This window comes from Scyliorhinus torazame, chromosome 18 (genome assembly GCF_047496885.1).
Source record: "Scyliorhinus torazame isolate Kashiwa2021f chromosome 18, sScyTor2.1, whole genome shotgun sequence".
In the NCBI taxonomy this organism is placed as follows: domain Eukaryota; kingdom Metazoa; phylum Chordata; class Chondrichthyes; order Carcharhiniformes; family Scyliorhinidae; genus Scyliorhinus; species Scyliorhinus torazame.
This window is the reverse complement of record NC_092724.1, coordinates 149,632,088-149,655,021: the sequence shown is the minus strand read 5'-3', so window position 1 is coordinate 149,655,021 and position 22,934 is coordinate 149,632,088. Positions and strand designations below refer to the sequence as shown.

The 22,934-nt window shown below is 52.8% G+C and overlaps 1 protein-coding gene across 1 annotated transcript in view; it reads right to left on the bottom strand.

The window, feature by feature from the left end:
- LOC140395604 (dynein axonemal heavy chain 17-like) overlaps window positions 1–22,934 on the bottom strand; it is an 896,966-nt gene that overhangs the window by 57,196 nt on the left and 816,836 nt on the right. The window contains exon 71 of the mRNA XM_072483576.1: window positions 1,041–1,234. Within this exon, the coding sequence (XP_072339677.1) occupies window positions 1,041–1,234 (194 nt within the window). The remainder of the gene's footprint in view (window positions 1–1,040; window positions 1,235–22,934) is intronic.

Genomic DNA, 22,934 nt, shown 5'->3' with positions numbered 1-22,934 from the left:
CTGGAGGTGTCGGTACACCCATAGTGCTGTGGGGGGGTGAAGTTCCAGGATTTTGACCCAGCGACAGTGAAGGAACGGCGATAAATTTCCAAGTCAGGATGGTGGGTGGCCTGGAGGGGAACCTCCAGGTGGTGGTGTTTCCAGGCATCTGCTGCTCGTCTTTCTAGATGGTAGTGGTCATGGGTTTGAAAGGTGCTGCCGAAGGAATATTGCTGAGTTCCTGCGATGCAGCTTGAAGATCTTGTAGATGATACACACGGCTGCCACTGTTCGTTGATTGTGAAGGGAGGAATGTTTCTGGAAGGGGTAGCAATCAAGCGGGCTGCTTTGTCCTGGATGGTGTCGAACTTCTTGAGTGTTGCTGGAGCTGCACTCATCCAGGCAAGTGGAGAGCATTCCATTACACTCCCGATCTATGCATTGGTAAATGGTGGACAGGCTTTGGGGAGTCAGGAGGTGAGTTGTTCACTGCAGGATTCGTAGCCTCTGACCTGCTCTGGTAACCACAGTATTTATGTGGCTAGTCCAGTTCAGCTTCTGGCCAATCATAATCCCAGGACGCTGATAGTGGGGATTCAGTGATATCAATGCCATTGAATGTCAAGGGGTGAGATAAACTGAGATGATTGACCTCCAACCACCACACCATCTTCCTTTTTGCCAGGTATGACTCCAACTAGCAGAGGTCTTTCCTCCTAATTCCCATTGACTTCAATTTTGCTAGGGCTCCTTGATGTCACACTTGGTCAAATGAGCCTTGATGTCAAGGGCAGGCACTCTCAGGGAGCCTGCCATGAATATATAGCACTGATCCAATTCCCATGACTGGGGTCATGGTGAGTTTGGGAAGCAGTCAGAAGACCCATTCTGACCCTTTGGAGCTGAAAAAGGAAATCCTAAGTAATAATTAAGGCTTTAGTTCTTTAGTTAGAGAATAAACATTTTCCAAAGTTACCCACTGGACTTCATCCACTAACATGAATACTTATTTTCAAGTTACAGTGCATTTTATGAAACACCATCAAACTATGATACAGCACCTTACAGCGTATGTCATTCTGTCTGGTCGCATGCATCGCATCATGCACAGTTTCTCCATCGGTCCTTTATTTTTCCATTCTTGTGGCAATTTCTCCTTCTCTGGAGCTTCGGACTCCACAATTTTCTTCCAACGGTTCGCTGAACCTTCTATATCACTGTCCAGATTCCTAAATTGTTCCATTTCGGCCAATACCTTTGAAGTGAAATTCAGAGAATTGTACATATGGTGAGATTTCCAACCAAATGCAGGTTTGCATGACAAATATAAAATAGCATATTGTTTTATCAACAGTATATTAAACTGATATAATTAATGGAAAAACAGAAAATACTGTACAATCGCAGCATGTCTGACAGTATCTGTGGATAGAGAAGGGAGCTCATCGTTTGAGTCTGGATGACTCTTTGTCAAAGCTGGAGAGAACTGGAAATGGGATCAGATTTATACTGTTGTGGGGAGGGGGTAGGGTGGGGTGGGAGTGTGGAGCAGTGGGGCTGGATAGAGGGCCAGTAATAGGTGGAGATAGACAAAGATGTCATGGACAGAAAGACAAAGGGCGTGTAAATGGGGACCCACCTGATGAAGGAGCTACGCTCCGAAAGCTAGTGATGCCAAATAAACCTGTTGGACTTTAACCTTACTGTGCCCACCCAAGTCTTACGCTGGCACTGTCATGATATGCAAACATGCAACCAATGAACACTCAGAATAGGACACAACCAATGGGCAGTCAGGACACTCAGAGGTGGCATCACCACAAGGGGGCATGGCATAAACACTATAAAAGGGAGGAGGCACTCACATCGTGGGTGGGATTCTCCACTCCCGCGCCGGTTGGGAGAATCGCCTGGGTCGCCAAAAGTTCCCGCGACGCCGGTCCGACGCCCTCCCGCGATTCTCCCAAGCGGCGAGAACGGCCCCGTCGAGTTCCGCGCTGTACAGGCCGAAGAATCGCCAGAGACACCCAAAATGGCGTTTCTCCGCCACCCCCGCTATTCTCAGGCCTGGATGGGCCGAGCGGCCAGGCCAAAATGACGGGTTCCCCCCGGCGCCGTCCACACCTGGTCGCTGCCGGCGGGAACAGCGCGGGAACGCTGGGGGGGCTGCCTGCGGGGGGGGGGGGGGAGGGGGGCCTCAAATGGGGCCGTCCTCTCTGAAGGAGGACCTCCTTTCTTCTGCAGCCCCGCAAGATCCGTCTGACATCTTCTTGCGGGGCGGACTCGGAGAGGGCGGCAACCACGCATGCACGGGTTGGGGCCGGCCAACCCGCGCATGCGCGGGTGACGCCAGTTATGCGGCGCCGGCCACGTCATGTATGCGGCGCCGCCTTTACGTGGCGACAAGGCCTGGCGCGTGTAAATGACGCGGCACCGCTCCTAGCCCATTATCGGGCCCTGAATCGGTCGGGATAGGGGCCGTTTCGCGCCATCGTGAACCTCGACGGCGTTCACGACGGCGTGGGCACTTCGGCATGGGAATGGAGAATCCCGCCCCTTGCCTCTTTCCACAGACAGACATCTAGAGAGTTAGACAGGGTTGATCAGCAGCATCACACCCCAGCACGTAGCTTAGAGCAAGCTGGTACAGTTAGACTGAGTTACTACAGTTAGATTAGGAGAGAGTCTAACTCATTTGAGAACTGTGTTAATAGTTCAATGAACTCGTTGAACTCATTTCAGAGTCTGGAGCATCCTTTAGTTAAGACTGCATCAAGTAGCAGCCTGTGTTATCCGAAGCAGCATAACACAACATGATACCAGGAGTGACTGTTCAATCTATTTAGTTCAACTCAGCAAGATCCGTGACAACCAGCTACTGAATACAGACACAATGGACAAGATTCAGGCTCCTCATCAGCTCAGGACCACCGCAATCTTAGTGCCAAATGGCGATCATTCAAACAGAAATTTCAACCAAACGTGGAAGCATCCGACCTCAATGGCGCAACCGATGTTCAGAAGATAGCTCTTCTACTCACCACTGCAGGTGACCTTGCGATAGAGATCTTTAACTCCTTTCACTTTTCCAAAGGGCAGGACAAAACGAAGTACCAAACCATCCTGGACAAATTCGACAGCCACTGCGAGGTGTACACCAACAAAATCTTCGAGCGCTACATCTTCAAGCAGAGGATGCAAGGTAAAGACGAATCCTTCAGCTCCTATCTAACAAACCTTAGACTGCTAGCGCAATCCTGCAACTTCGGTGATATCACTGACTCCATGATCAGAGACAAAATCGTTTTGGAGTCCACTCTGATCCTCTGCGAGAGTAATTGTTAAAAATCAAGCACGTGACCTGCCAGTCGCGATTGAAACATGTACTGTGCATGAGCACTCTAAAAATCGCTATTCACAGTACAAAACGGCAGAAAGTGAAAAACAAGCCTCCCACAAGGTGGAGAGTGTTCAGGCCATCTCCCGGATGCAGCGCCTCCACATTGCCGAAAGCGGCCATTTTGCGTGCTCTTCCCGGGGCCCGACGTGTGCGCAATGCGATCGGGAACACGAAGCGGCCGAAAACCGCACTGCGCAGGTGCAGACGTCCGAGAACCGCACCGCGCATGTGCAACGACGCACTGAGCGTCAAGACGCCAACGTCATGATGTGTGCGAACTGTGGTACCGCCCATTTAAAAAAAAAACTGCCCTGCAAGAGGCAAACGCTGTTTAATCTGTGGGAAACCAATCCACTATGCAGCCCTGTGCAGATCTGCACCACCAGTCAGGAGCCGGCGCATCAGAAGTGTGCAACACCGAATGCATGACTCTGATCCAGGCAGTGCGATGGATCCATATGATGAATACCTGGACAACACTTACCAAGTGGGCATTATTACGAAGTGCGAATACGCCACACTGGACACATTGCGAGTCCAATCAATCCCGGCGGTGGATTCCGAGGACGAATGGCATGCGGTGATGAAGGTCAACCACTGCCCCATCCAGTTCAAACTGGACACAGGTGCCTCCGCCAACCTGATTTCGCAGGTGGACTTCAAGAGAATCAAGAAGCCCCCCCACAATCCTTCCAGCTGCCTGCAAACCCCTGGACTAAAATGGAAACGCAATCAAGGCACTGGGTCCTGCCATCTGCAGGTGTCCAGCCGACACACACAAGCAAGCTTATACTTCGAGATTGTTAAACCAGACAGAGCGTCCCTGCTAGGTGCGCACGCCTGCAAGCAACTGAACCTCATTCAAAGGGTCTACACCACTATGCTGTCCCATTCGGATCTTCAAGCCAGCATCGACGACATCCTAACCCAGTACCCAGATGTATTTAGCGGGATGGGTACGCTGCCGTACGAGTACAAGATTCTATTGCAGCCTGATGCCAAGCCAGTGGTCCATGCACCACGATGTGTCCCTGCTCCACTGAGAGAGCACCTGAAGGCAGAGCTCATGAGTCTACAACAAAAAGGCATCATCTCCAAGGTCACTGAACCAACCGACTGGGTCAGCTCGATGGTGTACATAAAGAAGCCTTCGGGGGGCTTACGCATCTGCATTGACCCAAGGATCTAAACAAAAACATTATGCGGGAACATTACCCCATCCCGAAGAGGGAAGAAATCACGAGAGAGATGGCTCATGCGCGCCTCTTCACAAAATTGGATGCATCCCAAGGATTTTGGCAAATCCAACTTGAGGAATCCAGCAGAAGGCTCTTCACTTTCAACACCCCTTTTGGCAGATTCTGCTACAACTGAATGCCATTTGGCATCATCTCGGCATCAGAGATTTTCGATCGCATCATGGAACAGATGATGGAGAGAATAGAAGGGGTTCGTGTCTACGTTGACGATATCATAATCTGGTCCACAACGCCAGAGGAACATGTGTCGCGACTCAAGAAAGTATTCCGACGCATACATGAACATGGCCTCAAGCTAAACAGGTCCAAGTGCTGTTTTGGGACATACACGTTGAAGTTCCTGGGCGATCAGATTTCGCAACATGGTGTGCGCCTGGACACAGTCAAAATTAAAGCCATTGAGGCAATGAAAGTTCCCGAGGACAAGAAGGCTTCCTGGGAATGGCCAATTTCCTTGGCAAGTTCATCCTGAATTTGGCCACACACATCACGGCCCTACGCAACCTGGTGAAAAAATCAACCGCCTTTGAGTGAAAGGCGGAGCACCGAACAGAGTGGCTGGAGCTGAAAGCCAAGCTCACCACTGCACCTGCCCTTGCATTTTTTGACCCAGACCGAGAGACCAAGATATCCACAGATGCGAGTCAGGATGGCATTAGGGCAGTGTGGCTTCAAAGAGACAACACGTCATCCTGGGTACCAGTAGCATACGTGTCACGGGCAATGACACCCACTAAGACCAGATATGCGCAGATTGAGAAGGAGTGTTTAGGTCTTCTCACCAGCATCCTCAAATTTCATGATTGTGTCTACGGCTTGCCAACATTTACTGTTGAGACGGATCATAAGCCTCTGGTCCACAACATCCAAAAGGACCTGAACGACATGACGCCTCGTTTGCAGAGAATTCTGCTCAAACTCCGGAGGTATGATTTCAATTTGGTGTACACACCTGGCAAGGAGCTCATCATCGCCGATGCATTGTCTCGCTCCATCAACTCATCCAGTGAACCACTGGAGATCATCCAGCACATTGAATTTCAGGTACAACTGTGTGCAAGCACTCTCCTGGCAACAGATGAGACGATCGTTCTCAACCGAGAAGTGACGGCCAAAGACTCCCTGTTGCAGCAAGTCATCCACAACCTCAGCAATGGCTGGCAGAAAGGGCAGTGCCCTCAATTCTACAATGTCAAGGACGACCTGACGCTGATCGACGACATCCTGCTCAAGCTGGACAGGATAGTCATCCTGCTACGTCTCCAGAGCATGGTGCTGCGGCAGATTCATGAGGGACACCTGGGCGTAGAAAAGTGCAGACGGAGGGCCCGGCAAGCTGTCTACTGGCCCGGCATCAACCAGGACATCAGGGACATGGTCCTGAACTGCGAAACCTGTCAGAGGTTCCAACCAGCGCAGAGCAAGGAGACGCTCCAACCACATAGAGACCACGCACCTAGAGACCTCTCCATGGTCCAAGGTTGGTATTGACTTATTCCACGCGAATGGTCGCGACTATATCTTAATCATTGATTACTTTTCGAACTATCCTGAGGTGCTGAATCTGCCAGACCTCACCTCACGGACCGTCATCAAAGCGTGTAAAGAGACATTCTCATGGCATGGCATCCCGAACACCGTCATGAGCGACAATGGCCCGTGCTTCCACAGTCGAGAATGGTCCACGTTTGCCAAGAGCTACAATTTCAGGCATGTCACCTCCAGTCCGCACTATCCGCAGTCCAATGGCAAAGTCGAAAAAGGGGTGCACATCATTAAGCAGCTCATCTGCAAGGCCTCGGACTCCGCTTCCGACATACACCTTGCACTACTTGCGAAACGAGCGACTCCCTTGTCCACTGGCATGTCGCCAGCTCAACTGCAGATGAACAGGGACCTGCGGACGACGCTTCCAGCCATACACCTGGCCAACCTTGATCACCTCCCAGTGCGACAGAAGATGCAGCAGCTTCGCGACAGCCAGAAGCAGGGCCATGATGCACATGCCACCGATCTGGACGTGTTATCCCCGGCAGACACGGTCAGGATCAAGATACCGGATGGTGGGTTGTCTGCTCTGGCTGTCGTTGTTTGACAGGCCGCGCCCAGATCCTATGTCATACGTATGGCTGATGGCTCCATTGTGCGAAGGAATCGAAGGGCACTGCGAAAAGTTGCTTGTCCACAGCTACTTTCCCCTCCATTTCCACATGTCGAATTGCCACCTCCAGATACCTCAAACCACGAGGCCACCAGTCGTGCCTCCCCCTCGCCTGTCAAGACACCGTCATCCCCTCAACCACCTCTCCGGCGGTCGACAAGGATCAGACGCAAGCCTCAGAGACTGGACTTATGAGCATTTGTTTTGTTTGTTCTGTTCGGTATTCCTCAGTCAGTCACATTAGACAGACACATTCACATGTATATACATCTAAAAAAAGAGGGAGATGTCATGATATGCAAACATGCAACCAATGAACACTCAGAATAGGACACAACCAATGGGCAGTCAGGACACTCAGAGGTGGCATCACCACAAGGGGGCATGACATAAACACTGTAAAAGGGATGAGGCATTCACACTCTGTCTCTTTCCACAGACAGACATCTAGAGAGTTAGACAGGGTTGATCAGCAGCATCACACCCCAGCACGTGGCTTAGAGCAAGCTGGTACAGTTAGACTGAGTTACTACAGTTAGATTAGCAGAGAGTCGAACTCATTTGAGAACTGTGTTAATAGTTCAATAAACACGTTGAACTCATTTCAGGGTCTAGAGCATCCTTTGGTTAAGGCTGCATCAAGTAGCAGCCTGTGTTATCCGAAGCAGCATAACACAACAGGCATCTCCACATCGGGGATGTTCAAGGCCAAGAAGGATGCTGATAGTGACATATTATGAGATCAGAATATGTTAATGACAGAACAAAGATAAGCAATGTGTCAAAGGACAACAGGAAACAGATGCCCAAGTTGGGGAAGGGGTGGGTGGGGTGGGGGACAATGGTAAGGGAAAAAATGATCGATGGAAGAAATGAAAATAAATTGATAGAAATAAAAATGGGGTGAAGGTGGAGGAGAGATTTCACTGTCTGAAATTGCTGAACTAAATGTTGAGACCGGAAGGCTGTCACATGCCTACTCAGAAGATGAGGTGCTGCTCCTCCAGATTGCACTAGGCTTCACAGCAAGTTTGCAGCAGGCCAAGGACAGACATGTGGACATGAAAACTGGATGGTGAGTTGAAATGGCAAGCGACAGGACGGTTTGACTCCTGCTTGTGGACGGACCGAAGGTGTTATGCAAAAGCGGCCACCTAGTCTGCATTTAGTCTCTCCAATGTAGAGTAGACCGCATTGGGAGCAGCGAATGCAATAGACTAGATTGAAGGAGGTGCAGTGATGCATTGCCTCACTTGAAAAGAGTGTTTAGGCCCTCAGATGGTGAGCAGGGAGGAGGTTAAGGTGCAGGTGTTACACCTTCTGCAATTGCAATTGCATGGGAAGAGGGTGAGGTGTTGGCAGTCATGGAGGAGTGGACCAGGGTATCTCGGAGGGAACAGTCCCTGTGGAATGCTGACAGGGGGAGTGAGGAGAAGATGTATTTAGTGGTGGCATCATGTGGAGTTGGCAAAACTGGCAGAGGATGATTTTTTGAATGCGGAGGCGGGTGGATGAAAAGTGAGGACAAGCGGGACCCCATCCTGGTTCTGGGAGGGAGGGGAAGGGGTGAGAGTAGAGCTGCGGGAGATGGGTCGGACATTGTTTTAAAAAAAAAATATTTTTTGAAAATTTTTGGTCAACCATCACAGTACATTGTGTATCCTTTACACAATAATATAACAGTATAAATAACAATGACCTGTTTTATAAACAAAGAATAAATAATATACAACAAAAACGAAAACTAAAACTAAATGGCAACTGCCTTGTCTCAGATAAACACTCTCCAAAAATATGATTTAACAGTCCAATATATAATTATTTATAGCAACGACCTATACATATTATACATATATATTAACAACCCTGAGAATCCTTCTGGTCCCCCCCCCCCCCGGGCTGCTGCTGCTACCTTCTTCTTTTCCATTCCCTCTATCTTTCTGTAAAGTATTCGACGAACGGTTGCCACCGCCTGGTGAACCCTTGAGCCGATCCCCTTAGAACGAACTTAATCCGTTCCAGCTTTATAAACCCTGCCATGTCATTTATCCAGGTCTCCACCCCTGGGGGCTTGGCTTCCTTCCACATCAACAGTATCCTGCGCCGGGCTACTAGGGACGCAAAGGCCAAAACAACGGCCTCTCTCGCCTCCTGTACTCCCGGCTCTTGTGCAACCCCAAATATAGCCAACCCCCAGCTTGGTTCGACCTGGACCCCCACTACTTTCGAAAGCACCTTTGTCACCCCCATCCAGAACCCCTGTAGTGCCGGACATGACCAGAACAGGTGGGTGTGATTCGCTGGGCTTCTCGAGCATCTCGCACACCTATCCTCTACCCCCAAAAATTTACTGAGCCGTGCTCCGGTCATATGCGCCGTGTAACACCTTAAATTGAATCAGGCTTAGCCTGGCACACGAGGACGATGAGTTTACCCTACTTAGGGCATCCGCCCACAGCCCCTCCTCAATCTCCTCCCCCAGCTCTTCTTCCCATTTCCCTTTCAGCTCATCTACCATAATCTCCCCCTCGTCCCTCATTTCCCTATATATATCTGACACCTTACCGTCCCCCACCCATGTCTTTGAGATCACTCTGTCCTACACCTCATGCGTCGGGAGCTGCGGGAATTCCCTCACCTGTTGCCTCGCAAAAGCCCTCAGTTGCATATACCGGAATGCATTCCCTTGGGGCAACCCATATTTCTCAGTCAGCGCTCCCAGACTTGCGAACTTCCCATCCACAAACAGATCTTTCAGTTGCGTTACTCCTGCTCTTTGCCATATTCCAAATCCCCCATCCATTCTCCCCGGGGCAAACCTATGGTTATTTCTTATCGGGGACCCCACCAAGGCTCCCGTCTTTCCCCTATGCCGTCTCCACTGTCCCCAAATTTTCAAAGTCGCCACCACCACCGGGCTTGTGGTGTATTTCTTCGGTGAGAACGGCAATGGGGCCGTCACCATAGCTTGTAGGCTAGTCCCTCTACAGGACGCCCTCTCCAATGTCTTCCACGCCGCTCCCTCCTCTTCTCCCAGCAACTTACTCACCATTGAGATATTGGCGGCCCAGTAGTACTCACTTAGGCTCGGTAATGCCACCCCCCCCCTATCCCTACTACGCTGTAAGAATCCCTTCCTCACTCTCGGGGTCTTCCCGGCCCACACAAAACTCATGATACTCTTTTCGATCCTTTTGAAGAAAGCCTTCGTGATCACCACCGGGAGGCACTGAAACACAAAGAGGAATCTCGGGAGGACTACCATTTTAACCGCCTGCACTCTCCCTGCCAGTGACAGGGATACCATGTCCCATCTCTTGAAGTCCTCCTCCATTTGTTCCAACAATCGCGTTAAATTTAACCTATGCAATGTACCCCAATTCTTGGCTATCTGGATCCCCAAGTAACGAAAGTCCCTTGTTACCTTCCTCAGCGGAAAGTCCTCTATTTCCCTGCTCTGCTCCCCTGGATGCACCACAAACAACTCACTTCTCCCCATGTTCAGGTTACATCCTGAGAATTCTCCAAACTCCCGAAGTGTCCGCATTATCTCTGGCATCCCCTCCGCCGGGTCCGCTACATATAACAACAAATCATCCGCATATAGAGATACCCGGTGTTCTTCTCCTCCTCTAAGTACTCCCCTCCACTTCTTGGAACCCGTCAAGGCTATTGCCAGGGGCTCAATCGCCAGTGCAAACAATAATGGGGACAGAGGGCATCCCTGCCTTGTCCCTCTATGGAGCCGAAAGTATGCAGATCCCCGTCCATTCGTGACCACACTCACCACTGGGGCCCTATACAACAGCTGCACCCATCCAACATACTCATCTCCAAAACCAAATCTCCTCAGCACCTCCCACAGATAATCCCACTCCACTCTATCAAATGCTTTCTCGGCATCCATCGCCACCACTATCTCCGCTTCCCCCTCTGGTGGGGGCATCATCATTACCCCTAGCAGCCTCCGTATATTCGTATTCAGCTGTCTCCCCTTCACAAACCCAGTTTGGTCCTCATGGACCACCCTCGGGACACAATCCTCTATCCTCATTGCCATTACCTTGGCCAGAATCTTAGCGTCTACATTTAGGAGGGAAATAGGTCTATAGGACCCGCATTGCAGCGGGTCCTTTTCCTTCTTTAGGAGAAGCGATATCGTTGCCTCTGACATAGTCGGGGGCAGCTGTCCCCTTTCCTTTGCCTCATTAAAGGTCCTCATCAGTAGCGGGGCGAGCAAGTCCACATATTTCCTGTAAAATTCAACTGGGAATCCATCCAGTCCCGGAGCCTTCCCCGCCTGCATGCTCCTAATTCGTTTCACTACTTCCTCTATTTCAATCTGTGCTCCCAGTCCCACCCTTTCCTGCTCCTCCACCTTGGGAAATTCCAGCCGGTCCAGAAAGCCCATCATTCTCTCCCTCCCATCCGGGGGTTGAGCTTCGTATAATTTTTTATAAAATGCCTCGAACACTCCATTCACTCTCTCCGCTCCCCGCTCCATCTCTCCTTCCTCATCCCTCACTCCCCCTATTTCCCTCGCTGCTCCCCTTTTCCTCAATTGGTGGGCCAGCAACCTGCTCGCCTTCTCCCCATATTCGTACTGTACACCCTGTGCCTTCCTCCACTGTGCCTCTGCAGTACCCGTTGTCAGCAAGTCAAATTCTACGTGTAGCCTTTGCCTTTCCCTGTACAGTCCCTCCTCCGGTGCCTCCGCATATTGCCTGTCCACCCTCAGAAGTTCTTGCAGCAACCGCTCCCGTTCCCTACTCTCCTGCTTTCCTTTGTGTGCCCTTATTGATATCAGCTCCCCTCTAACCACTGCCTTCAGCGCCTCCCATACCACTCCCACCTGGACCTCCCCATTATCATTGAATTCCAAGTACTTTTCAATGCACCCCCTCACCCTTAGACAGAACCCCTCATCTGCCATTAGTCCCATGTCCATTCTCCAGGGTGGGCGCCCTTCTGTTTCCTCCCCTATCTCCAAGTCCACCCAATGTGGAGCGTGATCCGAAATGGCTATAGCCGTATACTCCGTTCCCCTCACCTTCGGGATCAACGCCCTTCCCAAAACAAAAAAGTCTATTCGCGAATAGACTTTGTGGACATAGGAGAAAAACGAAAACTCCTTACTCCTAGGTCTGCTAAATCTCCACGGGTCTACTCCTCCCATCTGCTCCATAAAATCTTTAAGCACCTTGGCTGCTGCCGGCCTCCTTCCAGTCCTCGACCTCGACCTGTCCAGCCCTGGTTCCAACACCGTATTGAAATCTCCCCCCATTACCAACTTTCCCACCTCTAGGTCCGGGATGCGTCCTCGCATACGCCTCATAAAATTGGCATCATCCCAGTTCGGGGCATATACGTTTACCAAAACCACCGTCTCCCCCTGTAGTTTGCCACTCACCATCACGTATCTGCCCCCGCTATCCGCCACTAAAGTCTTTGCCTCAAACATTACCCGCTTCCCCACTAATATAGCCACCCCCCTGTTTTTCGCATCTAGCCCCGAATGGAACACCTGCCCCACCCAACCTTTGCGTAGTCTCACCTGGTCTATCAGTTTCAAGTGCGTTTCCTGTAACATAACTACGTCTGCCTTAAGTTTCTTAAGGTGTGCGAGTACCCGTGCCCTCTTTATCGGCCCGTTCAGCCCTCTCACGTTCCACGTGATCAGCCGGGTTGGGGGGCTTTTTACCCCCCCCCCCTTGTCGATTAGCCATCCCCTTTTTCCAGCTCCTCACCCGGTTCCCACGCAGCTGTGTCCCCCCCAGGCGGTGCCCCCCCGCCATCCCACCCCATGCCAGCTCCCCCCTCTCCCCAGCAGCAGCAGCCCAATAATTCCCCCCTCCCACCCCCCCCCCCCCGCTAGATCCCCCACTAGCGTAGTTACACCCCCCATGTTGCTCCCAGAAGTCAGCAAACTCTGGCCGACCTCGGCTTCCCCCCGTGACCTCGGCTCGCACCGTGCGACGCCCCCTCCTTCCTGCTTCCCTATTCCCGCCATGATTATCATAGCGCGGGAACCGAGCCCGCGCTGCCCCCTTGGCCCCGCCCCCAATGGCCAACGCCCCATCTCCTCCACCTCCTTTCCTCCCCCCACCACCTCCTGTGGAAGAAAGAAAAGTTACCACATCGCAGGATTAATAACATAAAACTCCTCTTTCCCCCCTTTTTACCCCCCTCTTCGCCCCCCATACTCGCCCCACCACTTTGTTTCAAACGTTCTTTTTTTAATAACCCGCTCATTCCAATTTTTCTTCCACGATAAAAGTCCACGCCTCATCCGCAGTCTCAAAGTAGTGGTGCCTCCCTTGATATGTGACCCACAGTCTTGCCGGTTGCAGCATTCCGAATTTTATCTTCTTTTTGTGAAGCACCGCCTTGGCCCGATTAAAGCTCGCCCTCCTTCTTGCCACCTCCGCCCTCCAGTCTTGGTATACGCGGATCACCGCGTTCTCCCACTTACTGCTCCGGGTTTTCTTTGCCCATCTAAGGACCATCTCTCTATCCTTAAAACGGAGGAATCTCACCACTATGGCTCTAGGAATTTCTCCTGCTCTCGGTCCTCGCGCCATCACTCGGTATGCTCCCTCCACCTCCAGCGGACCCGCCGGGGCCTCCGCTCCCATTAACGAGTGCAGCATCGTGCTCACATATGCCCCGACGTCCGCTCCCTCCGCACCTTCAGGAAGACCAAGAATCCTTAGGTTGTTCCTCCTCGCGTTGTTCTCCAGCGCCTCCAGCCTTTCCACACATCGTTTCTGATGTGCCTCGTGCATCTCCGTCTTCACCACCAGGCCCTGTATGTCGTCCTCATTCTCGGCAGCCTTTGCCTTCACGACCCGAAGCTCCCGCTCCTGGGTCTTTTGCTCCTCCTTTAGCCCTTCGATCGCCTGTAATATCGGGGCCAACAGCTCCATCTTCATTTCCTTTTTGAGTTCTCCACGCAGCGTTTCAAAAACTCTTGTTGTTCAGGGCCCCATATTAAACTGCCACCTTCCGACGCCATCTTGGTTTTTGCTTGCCTTCCTTGCCGCTGCTCTGAAGGATCCACCGCAATCCGGCCATCTTCCTCTCCTTTTTTCATCCGTATCCAGGGGGGATTCCCTTCTCGTTCACCGCACAGTACTTTTAGCCGTTAAAATTGCCGTTGGGGCTCTTATTAAGAGCCCAAAAGTCCGTTCCACCGGGAGCTGCCGAAACGTGCGACTCAGCTGGTCATCTCCGCACCCGCAAGTCGGGTCGGACATTGTTGAGAGACATGTTGACCACAGTGAGTGGGAAACCACGATTAAGGAAGAATGAAGACATGTCAGTAGCACCATTTTGGAAAGTGGCATCATTGGAACAGATAATTTAAAAAATAATAATTCTTATTAGTGTCACAAGTAGCCTTTCATTTACACTGCAATGAAATTACTGTGAAAATCCCCTGCGACGGAGGTAAGAGAACTGGGAGATTGGGATGGAGTCCTTACAGGTGTGAAGAGCTGTAGACGAGTTAGCGGTGGGAATCGGTGGGCTTGCAATGGATACTTGTGGATAGTCTATCCCCAGAAATGGAGTGTGATGAACGGTTACTGCCTTATCATCATGTAAGGTGATGTCCCCTCTAAGACCAGGCTTGGAACCCTGGGGACTCTGCCTCTGGCTCCGCCCATCTGGGAGCCATACATAAAGGCCTGCCTCATGGTCTGTATAGCAGTCAGCTCTCGTCCATATCTGTAGCACAGTTATTAGCCTAATAAAGCCTTCTTTACTGTTTAATCTCTAAGCATCATTATTGAGGGTCCCTCAATTTATTAGGCTAAACTAGATTCAGGATGGACGCAGGCCTAAAACCAGCGAAGCTCAATCTGGAAGCACGAACGCCGGAGGCAAAGGAAATTTTTAAATACTGGCTGCGGTGCTTCGAGGCCTACCTGGACTCTGCAGAGACTCCTATCCTGGGGCCACGCAAGCTGCGTCTACTCCACGCCCGGGTGAGTCACAGAATCTCCGCCACGCTCGAAAAGGTGACGACTTATGAGGAAGCGATTGAGTTGCTCCGCAAGCGGTTTGTCAAACCCGTCAATGAGGTGCACGCCCGGCATCTGCTCTCTACCTGCCGGCAGCGCTCGGGGGAATTGCTCGACGAGTTTGTTGAGAAACTCACCGCGCTGGCCAGGGACTGTGACTATCAGGATGTGACAGGGGAAGTCCATATGAACCTGCACATCAGAGATTCTTTCGTGTCCGGCATCCGCTCGACCTACATCCGGCAGCGACTGCTCGAAAACGGGGCAAAAGACCTCCAGGAGACGCTAACGCTCGCCTCCTCGCTGGAGGTGGCCCGACATAACTTGGGTACGTACCCCGCGGACTCTGCCAGCCCCCCCCAGACTTCCTCAGACTCGCCCGTATTACAGGCCTGCGCCACGCGGCGACCCGCTCACCATGGGGGCACACCTTGTTACTTCTACGGGCAGGGCCAGCACCCACGCCCACGCTGCCCAGCCCGCTCCGCGATCTGCAGCGACTGCAGGAAGAAAGGGCACTTTGCGAGGGTCTGCCCGGCCAGACCCAGGGGCCAGAAAAACAAAGAACAGCCGGCCCGAAAATCAGGCTCTCAGGCCCGCAGGCCTCGCAATGCTGCTGCGCACCGACCCGACACGTCCTCTTCTGAAGCGTCATCAGCCTCGTGCGAATCATGGGAGCGGCCATCTGGTCGGCAGCCATCTTCTCGACCCGACACGTGCGACCAACGGCAGCGGCCATTTTACGACTCCGACTACCCGCGACTGGGTGCGATCACCCTCGATCAAACTCGGCCAAAACACCTGCAGAACTCCATGATGCAGGTCCAGGTCAACGGGCACGACACTGCATGCCTCTTCGACTCCGGGAGCATGGAGAGCTTTATCCACCCTGAAACGGTAAGGCGCTGCTCCCTACGCACCCATCCCACATCCCAAACCATAGCCCTCGCATCTGGGTCCCACTCGGTACAAATCACGGGGTACTGTATTGCGGATCTCTCGATCCAGGGTGCCAAATACACCCGTTTCAAATTTTATATCCTCCCTCACCTCTGTGCCCCCCTGCTGCTCGGACTGGATTTCCAGTGCAGCCACCGAAGCCTGACACTGAAGTTCGGCGGACCCTTGCCCCCCCTCACGGTGTGCTGCCTTGCGACACTGAAAGTCGCACCCACCTCGCTATTCGCTAACCTCACTCCCGACTGTAAGCCCGTCGCCACCAGGAGCCGGCGCTACAGTGCCCAAGGTATGGCTTTTATCAAGTCAGAGGTCCAGCGTTTACTGGGAGAGGGGGTCATCGAGGCTAGCAACAGCCCTTGGAGAGCGCAAGTGGTGGTAGTCCGGTCCGGGGAGAAGAAACGGATGGTCGTGGATTATAGCCAGACCATAAACCGATTCACGCAGCTTGATGCGTACCCCCTTCCTCGCATCGCGGAAATGGTAAATCGGATCGCCCAATGCCGAGTCTTTTCCACGGTCGACCTCAAATCTGCCTACCACCAGCTCCCCATCCGACCAAAAGACCGCCCCTATACTGCCTTCGAAGCAGCCGGCCGGCTCTTCCACTTCCTCAGGGTCCCCTTTGGTGTCACAAATGGGGTCTCCGTCTTTCAAAGGGCGATGGACCAAATGGTGGACGAGTACGGTTTGCGGGCTACATACCCGTACTTGGACAATGTCACCATCTGCGGCCATGATCAGCAGGACCATGACGCTAACCTCAAAAAGTTCCTCCAGACCGCCCGAGCCCTTAACCTGTCCTATAACGAGGGCAAATACGTTTTCCACACCACCCGGCTGGCCATCCTCGGCTATGTCGTGGAAGACAGGGTCCTAGGTCCCGACCCCCACCGCATGCGCCCCCTTAAGGAACTCCCTCTCCCCTGCAGCCTCAAGGCCCTCAAACGGTGCTTGGGGCTTTTCTCCTATTACGCCCAGTGGGTCCCCAAGTATGCGGACAAAGCCCGCCCACTCCTAAAGACCACCACTTTTCCCCTCTCGGCTGAGGCTCAATTGGCCTTCAACCGCATCAAGGCCGACATCATCAAGGCCGCCATGCACGCGGTGGACGAAACCATCCCTTTCCAGGTAGAGAGCGATGCATCAGACATCGCCCTGGCTGCTACCCTCAATCAAGGAGGCAGACCAGTAGCGTTCTTCTCCTGAACCCTCACCGCCTCCGAGATTCGACACTCTGCAGTCGAAAAGGAGGCACAAGCCATTGTGGAGGCTGTGCGGTGCTGGAGACACTACCTCGCCGGTAGGAGGTTTACCTTCGTCACCGACCAACGGTCGGTCGCCTATATGTTCGATAACACGCAACGGGGCAAAATAAAAAACGATAAAATTTTGAGGTGGAGGATCGAACTCTCCACCTACTCGTACGATATCAAGTATCGTCCAGGGGAGCTCAACGAGCCCCCAGATGCCCTGTCCCGCGGCACATGCGCCAACGCGCAGGAGGACTGCCTGCAAGCCATCCACAATGACCTCTGCCACCTGGGGGTTACCCGGCACGTCCATTTCATCAAGTCCCGCAACCTACCTTACTCAACCAAGGAGGTCAAGGCCATGGTCAGGGCCTGCCAGGTCTGTGCGGAGTGCAAACCACACTTCTATCGGCCAGACAAGGTTCGGCTCGTGAAGGCCTCGGGCCCCTTTGAGCGACTGAGCGTGGACTTCAAGGGGCCCCTCCCATCCACCAACCGTTATGCCTATTTCCTCACCGTGATCGATGAGTTCTCCCGTTTCCCATTCGCCATTCCCTGCACCGACATGACCTCAGCCACGGTGATTAAGGCACTGCACAGCATCTTCACCCTGTTCGGTTTCCCTGCTTATATCCACAGCGACCGGGGTACATCGTTCATGAGCGATGAACTGCGTCAGTATCTGCTCAGCAAAGGCATCGCCTCGAGCAGAACGACCAGCTATAACCCACGGGGAAACGGGCAGGTGGAGAGGGAGAACGCGACTGTGTGGAAGGCTGTCCTTCTGGCCCTGCGGTCGAGAAATCTCCCAACCACCCGCTGGCAGGAGGTCCTACCCGATGCCCTACACTCCATTAGGTCACTCCTCTGCACGGCCACAAATGAGACCCCTCATGACCGATTGTTTCTCTTCCCCAGGAAGTCTACCTCTGGGGTCTCGCTTCCACCTTGGTTGGCGGCTCCGGGACCTGTTCTTCTCCGGAGGCACGCAAGGAGCCATAAAACGGACCCCCTAGTTGAAAAGGTCCGACTGCTCCACGCCAACCCCAATTACGCCTACGTGGAGTAATCCGACGGCAGGCAAGATACGGTTTCCCTCCGGGATCTGGCGCCCGCTGGATCCTCCACCACAGACGCCCATTCCCGCGCCGCTCCCCTGCAGGACCCGTCGCCCCCTACAACACACCCCCTTCCGGCCCTACCACCCGTTGGTGAGCTCCTACCGTGCGCCCCCCCTTTACACACCCCGCCGGCGCCGGCTCCGCTACCCCCGGCCCTGCCTAGTTCCTCTGCCTCGACCCGGACCGAAGCTCCGACCGCTGTGCTCCCGGATGTGCCCTCAACCGGGACGTCCGTGCCCGCCGCACCACCGCCCGAATTGAGGAGATCGAGGAGGACGATCCGGCCGCCGAGATGGATGGACCTATGATGGCACTTCACCCCCACCGGACTCCTTTTTAAACAGGGGGTGAATGTGATGAACGGTTACTGCCTCATCATCATGTAAGGTGATGTCCCCTTTAAGACCAGGCTTGGAACCCTGGGGACTCCGCCTCTGGCTCCGCCCATCTGGGAGCCATACATAAAGGCCTGCCTCATGGTCTGTATAGCAGTCAGCTCTCGTCCATATCTGTAGCACAGTTATTAGCCTAATAAAGCCTTCTTTACTGTTTAATCTCTAAGCATCATTATTGAGGGTACCTCATGGAGATAGAAAGGTCAAGGAAGGGAAGGGGAGTGTCGGAGATGGACCATGTGAAGCTGATAGAGGGGTGGAAATTGGAAGCAAAATTAATACATTTACCCAGATCCAGACGGGAACATGAAGTGAAACCGAAACAGCCTCCAAGTGAGCATACTCCACCATAGGGTTACTGAGGGCCCCCCACCTTTAAGACCTCTCCCTTTCAGGCCCGCCTTCACCACCCACCAGCCTTCATAACCCCCCAACCCTATATACCCCCCTTCATCCCTCCCTTCATTGGCATGATCCTCCAAGGCCCCACTCCTTGGTATTACCCTTGGCACCCTGGCAGTGCCAAACTGTCAACTGGGCACATACCCTGGCCGTGCAAACCTGGCACTCCTTCAGTGTCAGGTTGGCAGTGCCCGGGTGCCAGGGGCAGTGCTGGGTTATGTCAAGCCCTGTCCCTGACCACTCAGGGGTTCCAATGGCCTCCAAGCTTTCCTTGGAGTGGCCATCGCACCTGGAGACCAGTACTAATTCGCACTGGCACTGCGGGCTTGAATGGGCAGAACCTGTTTAATGCACTTAATGGCTCATTTAAATATGCTGATCTGCATCGCGAGAGGCGCGGTGCCCGGCGCAAAACCCGTTTTTTGCCTTTCCCGCTATGCACTGACAAAACGGGATTGACGGTGGGCGCAATATGGTGGGAAAATCACTTCCATGTTGTCTGACAATCCTTGTGGTGGAGGGAGGGGAACGCGATTTGTTATCTCCCCCCTCTCTCCCCTCGTCTCACTTAGAAGCAAAATGAGTGGAGCTGGAGCAGGGTGAAGGGTGGAGGGTTGGAATTGGTAAGGCTAATTTGTCCCCAGTTAGTGCTAACCAGTCAGGTCTTTTATTTACTTTTATCTTTTAATTTGGATCAGAACATCCATGCTTTCTTTCTCTTAGGTTGCCCTTTTTCCTGAGTGGTCCTGGTCTTTGGGGTGGGTTTCCTGGTGCTGGGGCGAGGTGGGCTGGCCGTCCCTCTCATGCATACCACCCCCCCTCCCTTGGAGATGTCCTTACGTGTATACCCATAACAGAGGCCCCACCGAACGCCCCCAGGACATAGCCCTGTCTGTGTTAATATGGTGAAGGTCACGTTAACTCCCACTGACCCTGACTGAAGGCTATCGCTAATAGGGAATTATGTTAGTAATATGAGCACTTCACAGCTCCCAAGTGGATTCCTTCACTGTTTAATAAACAAAATATTCCCAAGTAGATTCCTGTGGGTAAGCGTGCCATGTCGCAGGCAGGTGTTGCTGCGTAACATCCCAATCAGATCGTGAGGCCTGAACACTCTGCCTGAACACTGGAGGTTTCAACACCGCAGGGGTAGAGCCAACAATCAAACGCCCAAGAGCTGGGTTTCAACGACCAAAGGATGCGTGTGTGGATGGGTGAGGTGGAGTGGGGGGGGGGGGGCAGCAAAGCTCAGTCCAAGTACTGTTCTCGGTGGGGGCCTGGGATCCGGTGCCCAGGCCCCCCCCCCCCCCCCCCCCCCCCCGCTGTGGTCGAGGGTGCACGTGCAGGGCGGGTCCACCAGCACAACCAGCTTGCTGGATGGCACTCTGAGAGATCAGTAAGAAGTCTTACAACACCAGGTTAAAGTCCAACAGGTTTGTTTCAAACACTAGCTTTCGGAGCACTGCTCCTTCCTCAGGTGAATGAAGAGATATGTTCCAGAAACATACATATAGACAAAGTCAAAGATGCCAGACAATGCTTTGAATCCGAGCATTTGAAAACAATGAAATGAAAATGAAATGAAAATCGCTTATTGTCCCAAGTAGGCTTCAATGAAGTTACTGTGAAAAGCCCCTAGTCACCACATTCCGGCGCCTGTTCAAGGAGGCTGGTACGGGAATTGAACCGTGCTGCTGGCCTGCCTTGGTCTGCTTTAAAAGCCAGCTATTTAGCCCAGTGTGCTAAACCAGCCCCTTAATTGCACGTAATTAAGTCTTTACAGATCCAGAGATAGGGGTAACCTCAGGTTAAAGAGGTGTGAACTGTCTCAAGCCAGGACAGTTGGTAGGATTTCGCAAGCCCAGGCCAGATGGTGGGGGATGAATGTAATGCGATATGAATCCAAGGTCCCGGTTGAGTCCGCACTCATGTGTGCGGGACTTGGCTATAAGTTTCTGCTCGGCGACTCTGCGTTGTCGCGCGTCCTGGAGAACGCTTACCCAGAGAGAGGCTGAATGCCCTTGACTGCTGAAGTGTTCCCCGACTGGAATGGAACATTCCTGCCTGGCGCGCGATGTCGCTCACCCCAGTCCAACGCTGGCATCTCCACATCATGACTCTGAGAGATGGCAGGGAATGCAAGGGTGGGGGAGCTTTGGGGGATTTGAAGGTACTGGAGTTGAAGCCATAACTGATTGTTAGTCTCCCACCCAATTCCTTACAGATAGCAGAGTATAGATGACATTGTAGACTCTGCAACAGCTGCCCTCACAGCGGCCTTGGCCGTACAGGCGGCCAGGCGCCAGCGAAGGTGGCGGCAGCAGTGTCGACAGAGGCTCAAGGTGGCAGCCCATGTGCAGGGGCCTGTCCCATGTCCTGAGGACCCTGCCACCCATCTGGCCAGGGAGGAACCCAGAGAGGCTGGCGAAGGCCTAAGGTGTACCGATGTTTCTGGTCGTTTGAAGAGATATCAGAAAGCATGTGCTGTGGGAGACCTCAATTCAACAAGGGGACTGTGCAGCACCTGTGCCATGTCCTTGGGGACCTGGCACCAGATGGCAGAGGAGGCTACTCACACCGGTGACCATCAAGGTCTCCACACCATTGAACTTTATGCCTCAGGTTCATTCCAGGGCTCAAGCAGGGACTGGTGTAGCCTATCCTGACCTACAGCCCACCTGCATCCATGAAGTGTTAGCCCGGGCAGCTGATGATATAAATTTTGACCTGGACCAAGCCCATCACGATGCCTGGGCAGCAGGATTCTTCACTATTGCCGGGATGCCCTAGGTTCATGAGGTGGACTTAATAATAGATGGCACGTATGTCATCTTACATGCACCGGGCGGTCCGGGAGCACCCTCCATGAACAGGAAGCGGTTCCACTCCTTGAACATTCAACTTATGTGACCACCACCTCAAGATCATGCACCTGTGTGTACGCTGCCAGGGGGTTTGCACAACAGCTGCATCCTGGGGCAGTCGGAGAGTCCCAGCGTCTTCGAGGGCCACCCCAGGATAATCGTTTGGCTCTTGGGGGATAATTGGCGCTTAGGTCCTGGCTAATGATGCCAGTGCGGAGGCCGGTGACCGATTTGGAGACGCAATATAACAAAGCCCATGTGGCCACCCAGGCTGTCATTGAGCAGTGCATCGGACTGCTTAAAATACGTTCCGATACCTCGACCACTCTAATGGTGCATTTCACCCACCGGAGGGTCGCCTGCTTTGTGGTGGCCTGCTGTATCCTCTACAATCAGGCACAGCACGGGGCGACATGCTGGAGGTGAAGGAGGAGGAACATGCGGCCTCTTCAGAGGAGGAGGAGCTGGATCAGGAGGGGCTGGAGGACGAACCCTGGAGGACCCAAAAGAGCAGATGGAGGACAGCCCCCCGCCCCCTGTTTTTCCTGCTTCTCTGTGTCTCGCTAGACTCCTGCCATAAGAGCATAAGAACTAGGAGCAGGAGTCGGCAATTCAACCCTTTGAGCCCGCTCCATCATTCAATATGATCATGACTGACCTCACCTCTGCCTCAACTCCACTTTCCTGCCTGTTCTCCATAACCCTTCAACCCATGACTAATTAAAAATCGATCTCCTCCTTAAAGTTACTCAATATCTCACCATCCGCTGCACGCTGGGGTAGTGAATTCCATAGATTCATGACAATTTGAGAGAAGTAATTTCACCTCATCTCTGTTTTAAATCTGTTACCCTGTATCCTAAAACTATAACCTCTCGTTCTAGATTGCTCCACAAGTAGAAACATCCTCTCTACGTCTATTTTGTCAATCCCCTTTATCATCTTATATACCTCAATTAGATCTCCTCTCATTCGTCCTAACTCTTAGAGAGTATAGACCTAAACTGCTCAATCCCCCGTCATAACACAAACTCCTCGGGTTGGATTCTCCGCCCGCCGATGCCGGAATCGTGTTCGGCGATCGCCCGGAGAATCCGAGTTCCCGACCAAATCGGG